This window comes from Python bivittatus, unplaced genomic scaffold (genome assembly GCF_059951505.1).
Source record: "Python bivittatus isolate LINGU-HERP-01145 unplaced genomic scaffold, Pbiv_v1 ctg000700_np1212, whole genome shotgun sequence".
Taxonomy (NCBI): Eukaryota; Metazoa; Chordata; class Lepidosauria; order Squamata; family Pythonidae; genus Python; species Python bivittatus.
This window is the reverse complement of record NW_028277098.1, coordinates 54,119,519-54,130,667: the sequence shown is the minus strand read 5'-3', so window position 1 is coordinate 54,130,667 and position 11,149 is coordinate 54,119,519. Positions and strand designations below refer to the sequence as shown.

The window sequence follows — 11,149 nt, the reverse complement described above, 5'->3', positions numbered from 1 at the left end:
ATCTGTTACCCATTAGCAACTGAACCACCACACATACAGTGTATTGGACCAGATGAAGCTTCCAAGTCATCTTCAGAACAACCATATTATGTTTACATAAAGCATGTTACAGTAGTCTATATGTGAGTAGGTGTCACTGTTGTCAAGGCATCCTGGTCCAAGGTGGCCCAATATCTGGCACACCAGCCAATGCTGGGCAAAGATCATTGTGATCTCCACCTGCTGCTCTAGCAGAAGCCATGAATTCAAGAGGACTTCCAAATCACAGACCTGCTCCTTAAGAGGGTTTATAACATTCTCACAAGCTAAAATCAGAGATGAAATAGAGCCAGACCCATGGCCAAGTAATAGTAATTCCATCTTGCAGGGTTTTAATCTGAACGTATTTAATCCAGAAGACCCTTAAAAACTCCAGGCCTTTAATGGCATACCCAATTCAGCTTCGAATGGCAAAATAAAGGAGAGATCTAGATATGAAAGGTATTTGAAGTGAAAGTCTTATCTGCCATGCAAGCAAGATGAGCAAACGAGGATATAACAAGGGAAGCTCTGATAAAACTACAGCTTTTTATTGGGAAGGACAGATGAGAAATTTCGATCCAAAGATGCTGAACAGGAGCATTATGCTTTAATATATTCAAAGAAAATTAAAAGTTTCAGTGAGAAAAAGTTACTGTTCCATCTAAAACGTCAGAAGATTTTAACTGTTGCTTACTCCATTTCTAGCCTGTTAATCGTGACGAATGGTTCCATAGAATTACAGCTTCTCCTAAGCTATATATACTTCTGAAACCAATTTTTGGAAAGCCTGAAAATAGCACTCTCTTTTCATACCTCTCTGTGTTTATAAGATTCTAAAACCAGGTTGCTTATCTCAAAATGTGACTCTGCACTTGATCTGGACTTGAAATTAATCTTATGCCTATTAGATTTGAAGAGTGTGAAACATTAAAGCAGTGTTTCTCAAGCTCAGCAACTTTAAGATGTGTAGACTTCAACTCCCAGAGTGGAAGCACACTGGCTGGGGAATTCTGGGAACTGAAGCCCACACATCTTAAAGTCGCCAAAGTTGAGAAATACTGCATTAAAGAATTGGTGATTTATTGGGTGGTGACAATATAAACCACGTGGAACAGAGAGCATCATGACACCCCTCCGCTCCTCTATTCATTCTTATTCATGAACTGTTTTTGCTTGAAGCATAGCTTTTTAAAAAGAAAAGCTTCTTCCATGAAACAAGAGAGAGACTTAACCTTTCTAATAGAGAGGTCTTGTGGACTATTCACAGGGGAAACCAAAGAATTGGTCGAGCTACTTTATAGGAGAGCAGAATGATTGAGAGAGAGAGAAACAATAAATCGTGAAGTAGCGTTCCTTCCATATTCTTGGAAGGCAAACCAGGGATAGAAACTAGAGCTTCTTCACTTATATACAACCGGAATATTGCGTAGGAAGCCTAAAAACATGAGCTTAGCGATGCTTAATTGTACACATAATCCTACAAGAGCTTTGATACTCCAAGAGTAAAAGTAGACAACATAAAAATCCAAATAAAAGCCCATTTTTTATTTCTAACCCAAATATTGCAAATATACAGAAAAATACCAGTACAAATTTATAATATAGCCAGGCATATTTACAAAACTCTATACATGGCTCCTTTGTGTATCTTTTGTATGTTGCCTCAGACTGTACATCTTAGGAAATTCTGTATAGAGGTGGACTATCAACAATGGCTTCTGGCTACATAGCATCCTGCAGCCATCCCACAGCTGGTACGGAGACTTGCTTTTGCAACAAGGATGGTCTGCCTTGCAGGCACATCAGGAAGACAATAATGCTTCAAAGCGCATGCAATGGCAACACTGCTGCGCTGGCTATGTTGCTTGGGCAACACTTACAAAACAGCGAGAAATATGTCACATTATCTACATATTCAACACTATGGGGGGAAGACTACCGGTGCCCAGGGCAGCAGATGTGTAACAGTCATGAGTTCCTGATTCACTGGGCAGATTTCAGGTTTTTGGAGTGTTCTCACTGCATCAGTCAATGTGCTCTATCTTGAGAGAGAAAAAGGCCAACAGAAATGAGGCAAAGGAAGAGGTCACAGGCTTGAGACAGAGAAATACCCAGTAACAAGTTTTCTAAGCCCATCAGAGATGCCTTAGTACGCAGGGAAAGTTGACATATACTGGAAAGAAGAAGTAGTCATTTATTACATACACACTGTGCTGGAGAAGGTCTTACTATCTCTATGCCAGATTTTCTCCTACATTTCCAATACCAGATTTTAGTCATCACATCCAATTTAGTAGAGCAATCTGATTCTACACAGAGGAGGTATGCACAAGTAAGCTTAAATAGTTTTAGAGTGTAGCAAAGGACTAATTATCTCCTTTTAGTTCAAGATCTGATAACCATGAGTTATAAGGAACATCACTGTACTGTACACATTTTATTCATATACCAGCTGTGCTTCTGTATTATCCAATACTGTACTGTAAGCAAAAAATAACTTGCGGAATTTTTTATGTGGAACAGATCTTCCAGGAATAGAGATTTCTTCCTACCGTTTCTCTTGCTTAGGAGTATTCCTGTTGATGCATTTATATTTTCATCAGGGATCTTAAAAATTACACCAACAATCTGGAAAGATTACTCTGGGACACAATCACATTATGCAATGGTACAAGGAAAGAAAAAAGATCTTGTCAGAAACCACAGTAAGGCCACAAGAATGGAGAGGGACAGGGGACAAATTCAAGACAACCACTTGCTTTCGGATTTTTCACTCTCATTTTATTACTGCCAAAGGAGAGTTGGAAAGCATTATAACTTTAGGAGCCTACTCTATCTGGAAGTACCAACTAGCTTTTGAACAGCTAATAAATCTTAACTGATTTGATGCAAGTCACCAGTGACAAGCTAGCTGTGCATCTCAAGCAGATTAAGTGATTGCATGAAATATAAGATGAATGCTAATGAAACAAATATTAAATAATTCATCACCAAAGAATACCGAAAATGATCATTTGCAAATAGGAATGTGTATGTTAGATCAGGATGAGATTTTGTAACACGTAACGTTGCTGATATTTGTAATTACCTGATTTAGTGCAATACGAGCATTTGTTTACCTTCTAATGCTGGCCTGCATTATCGAGCAAGCTCAGTTCCCTCCAATAAATTTTTAGCCCAGAGTCTTTGCATACTCCCCCACCCAACAGCTATGGTTTCCAATGCTGTGACAGCAGCATCTCAAGTACCATAACCCTGAGAAGTATATCTCAAGCACCAGATCTCCATGTGCCTGGGATGTGATGCTGTGGTGGTAGGGAAGGAGAGAAGTCACATGCAGAAACCTTGAATGGGCATTTTCTGCTGGTACGACCCTTTTCCAGGTAAGACTGAAGGAAAGAAATAGGTTGGTGAACATCATCATGTGAAACACCCTGGGATCCAGATTTAAAACTGAACTAAAAAAAGTAAGCTCTTCTGCCATTTTTAAAAAATTGTTCCATTTGCCAAGCCCAAATCTCAAATGAGGAAAGGTCAATCACAATTATTTATTTTGAAAGAAACCGAAATTATATCTGAAACAAGCACATCTTCTCGTGGGTGTAGTCCTTTAATGAAAGGATAAGTAAAATCATCAATAACTGAGGGTAAACGCCTATGAAAATTCCTTTGGAGTGCAAATAATTGGATTCCCATTTGTTTTATAAATGAGGTGGGCAACATGCCATTCAGTTTTTTGCAGCTTCATTATCACTCCGAATGCAATAGCTGAAACTGGTGGCGGTTTCCTGATATTTTGAGGCAAGCGCACAATATCTGTAGTGGAATCCCTAAAATAGGCTTAAAATATTTTTAAAACAAAGAATCCCCCCAACATTTTCCCCCAAATTAAGGGGGGAAAAAACCTTAAACTTCAGCAACTGTGCATTACTGCCTGTACACTGCAGCTCTTCCCTCCACTATCCGTGGAAAAAGCTCACCATTGCTACAGTTGGTTTTATCCAATTGTATTTCAGCAACTGACCAAACAACGTTCCCCTGTGGAACAGATTCCTCCCCTTCCATCCTACACGCACCCCAAATATATTTTGGAGGATTAAAGAACCTCCCAGAGCACATATGGAAAGTGCACGAGGGATGCGAGGGAGCTGTCCCATTGGAAGAGCAGAAGTCCGCTCACATAAATCCCGCGCTGCCTACAGGCGTGGGGTGCTTTCACACTGTCAACTGGCATTCTCATAGATCAATTTCTAACTAGACTTCAAGATGGTTTGAATTAAGTGTTGTGAAGATTCAATTTCCATTACTTTCTGTTTAAAGAAAACCATGTGTATGATTTCCCAAGGGTGTTACAATAGTTTAACTGTACTGAGACAGAGGGGTTCATAAATCCACAATAGTAAAGTTGTGCTAAAGTGGCAAGCACCAATCTATCGCTTTCAAGAAAACAGTAAAAAGGAAAATATTGAAAACTTCATAGTGTTGCCTGCAAGTAACAAAAATTTCCTTCAAGAAACTGATCTCATGTATCTAATTTAGTAACCATCTAAATAACTCTTATTTCTAACAGACCTGTACCGCTTATTCTTACAATTTTTAAAAATAATCTCTTCCCCATCCAGAGCTGTGCAGTTTGTTTTGAATTTATGGCAGTACACATGCTGATTTCACAGTTTAGTTCCTTGGAATCATAGGATTTTGGGCCACAGACTTAATTCAAGCCTTGGAGTCATCCTTACGTTACACAGTACACATCTACCCATTTGATTACACTTTAGAGAAAACAAAAATAAAATGCATTTTGGCACACAGCCCATTGTGATGCTGGTTAATACCCACAATCTCTGCCCAGCATCTCATTGCTCTGTTTGGTAGGAGTGCTGTCACACTAAAGAGCTTCAATGCAATTTTATCACAGTGTTGGAGTGCAGTATGTTCCCCGTTTGGGAATTTGGAAGCTTCTTCCAGCAGCATAGTACACTGTACCTAGTAATGCTAATCTTTAGTGAAATCCTTATTTCACATTCCTATTAGTTCTCCTTTTAGAGCTGGAAAAATCTGGTTAAAATAAAATTATATTTAAATTAAACAGCTTTTCTTCTTCATTCCTCAGAGTTACAGAACCTTGCCCTCACCCTTAAAAATCTAATGCAATTCTTGCAGCTCTGCTGATTTTAGACATTTGACAGAAGCAAAAGGAATACAGAATCCTCCGGATATGGGAAAGGCATCTGTATCAAAAGTAAAATGGACTGTTGGCATTCATGCCCTTCTACAGCAGCAGCCAAACCCATGAAGTGTCCAATCCTGGTGAGAACATCACTACTCCAACAAGTCCTGAGCAGAAAGAGAAAAGACAAAAAAATTACATTAGTATTTTGAATTAAAGATTCCTCTCAAGCTGGCTGTGGCAAATGTAAGCCAACCATTCTCTTAAAACAATTCTTATCCCCATTGTCCCAGAAAACATACTGTCTTTTTAAATTGATATATGTCGAACAGTATAGAAAGACAACTCATGGTTGTCAGGTTCTCAACTAACAAATACTACCTAGAAAGATGCAAGCTTAGGGATGCAATCACTTGCCTCATCAGAATCATCATGGTAACCAATTTTACTGGCATCAGGTATGTCAAGTCCTTCAAAGCCATTAGCTTCTGCATGTTGCTGCAGGACAGAATACCGGTGAACCAGGAATCTAGGAGTATGAAAAACACTGATGAAAGAACTGTTGGACATTTGGTTAAATCAGTTCAGATTTCTTTAAAGAGAGGTGAAAGTAGAGATCTTTAGAAGGCCTTAGTATATATTACTGATACTCAATTTCTTCAGTAAGCTATTTTATAGTAACAATAAACTATAAACAGTGGAAGGATAAAGCCATATTTTCAAAAGTAAATGATAGAAACTGAACAATATGTTCAGAGAAGTTACTCAGCCTAGAATCAGTGCCATTAATGTAAAATTAATGGCCAAGTAAACAGTGATTCTCATTATATCAGTGGTTCTCCAACTCTGTGATATCATGCTCTCCCTAAATGATAAGCTATCCCCCATACACATATAACTAGGTAATGAATTTAAAAAATTAAAAATTTCTGTGATTGGTTGATCCTGATGATTCTGACAGATGGCCAGACCTCCCTAAAATCTGATCTGAGCTTTATTCCTGCTCTGTGTGAACCTCCTGTGAGTTTGCCCAGGTAAAACAGGAGTGAATTTTGTCAGTGCTCTGACTTTGCCGATGCAAGCCTGTCAGCTTAAAAAGCATCTAGCTTCCCACCAGGTTCTCATGATCCCCCATAATTTTATGACTCTCATTGATCTGAATCTAGATTCTTCTAGATTCTTCACAGCAGCATAGCCTCGTATTTGGAACAATCAGCTGGCTTAAAGTGCACAGAGGCTTTCCCACTGCTTTCATTCAATCTCAGAGCCCAATTCTGGAAACAAATAAAAACAATGACTGCTTTGGAGAGGAGAACAAAAAAAGGAAGAGTTTAGCAGCATCACTAACATCCAGTTTATAGGAGCACATGTCTTATTTCTCCTCATATAAGGATGACTTTGCTACCAATACATTTCAGTCTAGTTCTATTGCTTCCACATCATAGAGGGCATAATACCTCTGTTCTGTTTTTTTCTATAGCCCTTATAAAACTTCTGTTGTCATTCTCCACTCTGAGGCTCACCTTCCCCCACAGACATATTTCTTAATGATGACTACTCCGGCGACAGCAGTGACGAGCATCAAGGCAATTACAGCCAGGATGACTGGAGTAGAGTTAGAAGAGGCATTCTGTAGAAAGAAAGCAGAAAGCCATCTAAAGCTTATGTGACACATTATTAGACCCAAGACCACTAGAGTTCCAAAGTGCTTTCTGTAATGATCTTTCTGGCCTATCTCAATTTTTCCTTACCAAAAGGTCCTGCGCTCTTGTCTTGCATGGAGCAGAGATTTGGAAAAGCAAAAAGAAATGACTTATTTTTGAAAAGGGTAAAGCCCTTTGCAATTAGCTTCCCTCACTCAAAATGCTGGTCACAGTTTCAGGAGCTGGTCTGCAAAGCTCATTTAATCACAATAACTTCAGAAAACTGAGGTTAATAGTATCAGAAAATTCTGAAAAATACTTCTTGAGCATTAACTATGAACTTGCAGGGCATCCCCCCACACACACACACACACCCTTTTTAGACGATGTTAGAGTGTCCTCTCTTATCCTCCACAACTATTCCAGCAGATTTTTTATTTTAACCTACCAACTGGCTTAAGCTCAAGTAGTTGCTTGTACACTTTTGTTTCAGATCTGTCTCTTTACGTTTGGGATTCTTCCCACCTATACATTTGTCCCCTGGAATCTTCCGATACCTGGAAAGCAAGAAAAGTTTCAGTAGGTAATTGGGGACTTTCTTTTAATGAGTGACAGCATCCCAAGCCAGCAAAAATTGGTTGCCTGTTTCATGCCAGTTCCTAAGAGGGAAGTGGAAAGTACTTAGCTTGTCTGATTAACCCTGAATGGTTTCAAGCCTTACAACACTCCCCCACAGTCAGCCTTCTTTTAGGACTGGCCCTCCAAAATGGCATTTAAGCAATGAACAGGATGGCATGTAAGCAACAAATGCTCTTATCAAGCTCTTTGCTCTGAAAAATAGAACTTTTGGGTCAATGCCACACTTACAGTACTGTGCAAAAGTTTTAGGCAGGTGTGAAAAAACGCTGTAAAGTAAGAATGCTTTCAAAAATATATATTGTAATTGTGTTTATTGATTTACAAAATGCAAAGTGAATGAACAGAAGAAAAATCCAAATCAAATCAATATTTGGTGTGACTACCCTTTGGCTTCAAACCAGCATCAATTCTTACACTTGCACGCTTGCACAAAGTCAGGGATCTTGTAGGATTAGAGTCAGGTGTATGATTAACCAATTATACCAAGCAGGTGCTAATGATCATCAATTTCATATGTAGGTTGAAACACAGTCATTAACTGAAACAGAAACAGCTGTGTAGGAGGCTTAAAACTGGGTGAGGAACAGCCAAAGTCTGCTACTAAGGTGAGGTTGTGGAAGACAGTTTCATGTCACAGGTCATACACCATGGCAAGACTGAGCACAGCAACAAGACACAAGGTAGTTATGCTGCATCAGCAAGGTCTCTCCCAGGTAAAAATTTCAAAGCAGACTGGGGTTTCAAGATGTGCTGTTCAAGCAATTTAGAAGCAGCACAAAGAAATGGGCAACGTTGAGGACCGTGGCTGCAGTGGTTGGCCAATGAAACTTAATGTAGCAGATAGAAGACACATGATGCTTACTTCCCTTCAACATCGGAAGATACCCAGCAGTGCCATCAGCACAGAACTGGTGGAAACCAGTGGGATCCAGGTATACCCATCTACTGTCCAGAGAAGTCTGGCCAGAAGTGGTCTTCATGGAAGAATTGTGGCCAAAAAGCCATACCTCCGATGTGGAAACAAGGCTAAGCGACCTAACTATGCACGAAAACATAGGAACTGGGGTGCAGAAAATTGGCAGCAGGTGCTCTGGACTGATGAGTCCAAATCTGAAACATTTGGCTATAGCAAGAGGTAGTTTGTTTGCTGAAGGGCTGGAGAGCAATAAATAATGAGTGTCTGCAAGCAACAGTGAAGCATGGTGGAGGTTCCTTGCAAGTTTGGGGCTGCATTTCTGCAAATAGAGTTTGAGATTTGGTTCAGGATCAATGGTGTCCTCAATGCTGAGAAATACAGGCAGATTCTTATCCATCATGCAGATCCTTATCCATCAGGGAGGCATGTGATTGGCCCCAAATTTATTCTGCAGCAGGACAACCATCCCAAACATACAGCCAATGTCATTAAGAACTATCTTCAGCGTAAAGAAGAACAAGGAATCCTGGAAGTGATGGTTTGGCCCCCACAGAGCCCTGATCTCAACATCTCTGAGTCTGTCTGGGATTACATGAAGAGACAGAAGGATTTGAGGCAGCCTACATCCACAGGAGATCTGTGATTAGTTCTCTAAGATGTTTGGAACAACCTACCCGCTGAGTTCTTTCAAAAACTGTGTGCAAGTGTGCCTAGAAGAATTGATGCTGTTTTGAAGGCAAAGGATGGTCACACCAAATATTGATTTGATTTGGGTTTTTCTTCTGTTTGCTCGCTTTGCATTTTGTCAATTGATAAACATAAACAATTACAATATATATTTTTGAAAGCATTCTTACTTTACAGCATTTTTTCACACCTGCCTAAAACTTTTGCACAGTACTGTATGTCAGGACAGTTTCACCCAGAAAAGTAGCCTTTTCTAACCTCATATCCTCCAGATGTGCTAGGATTATAAATCTTTGTATCACCCTCTCTCAGGAAGCCTCCCCAATGAGGCTCAGCCTGCCTAGAGTTGGCAGTCATTCTCCACTGCTGGACCTGTTTTGTGTCATCTGTTGCTGTGGTCTCTCTGGAAGGCCTTTCTTCAGGGGCTCTTAGAGGGCCATGCAGTCTGTCACAGAGCCTTTTGAGTGGCCTGACTCTCTGCCTTGTACAGCTCCAAGGTCTCTTACTAGCCCTCATCTGCTGGACCATTTCCAACCCCAAGCCTGCTGATAAGCCTCTTTCAAAGCCTGATGCTGCTGGACTGTCCCTGGTTTGCACTCATTTAATTCCCACCAGGTCCTCCTGGTTTATCTGTACTTCCTCCAGCTGCTGGAACATCTGGCATGCCTAGCTGGCTGCTGCTTCCTTCTGGCTTCTATCTGCTTAACTTCCATCCTTTCCAGCTTATGTTCTAAAGACCAATGCTCCTTTTACTTTCTCCGTTCAGTAAGCTTCAAATGGTAAGCAAAACCATTTTTCACCTCCCACATCTTCCAACTTTGCTCATTCACACACATACAGAAGTAGCCTGTAAATTCTCCCTTTTAGCTATATAAACTTTGTCAGCACAAACAGGTAGGGTCATTTAAAAGCAGCAGGGAAGGAAGGGCCTGCAAGGCATTCCTTTCCAGGCTCAGCCAAACCATTTCCCATCACAGGCATCCCTGATCCTATGAGCAGCTCTTATTGGGCCAGGTTATAATGTATAGAGGGGGATGCTGTTTTACAGAGCACTTTGGGGCCCTAGAAGATGATCCACTTCCCAACAGTTTAAACATATTTATGTTAGAAAACAGTGTTGCCCAAACTTGGTGACTTTAAGATGAGTGGACTTCAACTCCCAGAATTCCCCAGCCAGTATGGCTGGCTGGAGAATTCTGGGAGTTGAAGTCCACTCATCTTAAAGTGGCCAAGTTTGGACAACACTGTTATAAAAGGATCCATGACATTAAGGCCATCTTCCAGCAAGAGTATTCTGTTGCTGACTAAGGGCATCAATTTGCATGCTGCTGCTAATGCATTAGAATCTTACGAGAAAATTACCCGCTGGTCTTTAACAGCTCTTGCTTCCCATACAAGCAGAACTCCAAGTCATGACCCTTCAGCTCTGGCTGCTCCATACATTCAGACTGGTTTTCTGGGCGGAAATAGCCAAAATCACTACAGCAAAAACAAACAAACAAATACAAAGCAAGAAAAGCCATTGACTTCATTTGAAACATCTATGCATGTTTACACAAATATTTACTGATATTTAGCTTATGTGGAAAGAAGACCGGAAAGATTTTGATTGCTATCATGGTATTTGTGGTTATATAAATATCTGCAATGGGGAAAGGTGATTATTAGGTGATTTAAGGTGAGGGAAGTCACCAACTGTGGGGATGGCTAGCCCCTTAGAGGCCTGTCATCTGCAGCTCTGGTAACCATCAGCCTCTTGGACGTTTTCTTGTTTGGTAATGTTTTGTTTAGTTTTTATGTTTTATATATTTATTGTTTTAATGGATTTTGAGAGCCACCCAGAGTCCCTCATTAGGGGGAGATGGGCGGAGATAAATGTAATAAATAAATAAATAAATAGATGCTATATCGTGAATCTAATGCATACACACACACACACACACACACACGCATGCACGCATACCCGTTATGCTATTCCCTTTCAAAATAAGTAATGAAAGATTTTTAGGTGGCAGGCATTACAAGCAAAGCAAGCAGAGGAAGATACAGAGACGATAGGCATTCTTGCTTTCT

The 11,149-nt window shown here is 40.2% G+C and overlaps 1 protein-coding gene across 2 annotated transcripts in view; it reads right to left on the bottom strand.

Moving 5' to 3' along the window:
- Nucleotides 1-3,612: 3,612 nt before the first annotated feature.
- SORT1 (sortilin 1) overlaps nt 3,613-11,149 on the bottom strand; it is a 46,007-nt gene continuing 38,470 nt past the window's right edge. For both annotated transcript variants that reach the window (XM_088153338.1, XM_088153339.1), the window contains exons 16-20: nt 10,439-10,555; nt 7,283-7,391; nt 6,715-6,821; nt 5,609-5,720; nt 3,613-5,358 (exon numbers count right to left, since the gene is read on the bottom strand). In XM_088153338.1, the coding sequence (XP_088009464.1) occupies nt 5,344-5,358; nt 5,609-5,720; nt 6,715-6,821; nt 7,283-7,391; nt 10,439-10,555 (460 nt within the window). In that variant the 3' untranslated portion in view covers nt 3,613-5,343. The remainder of the gene's footprint in view (nt 5,359-5,608; nt 5,721-6,714; nt 6,822-7,282; nt 7,392-10,438; nt 10,556-11,149) is intronic.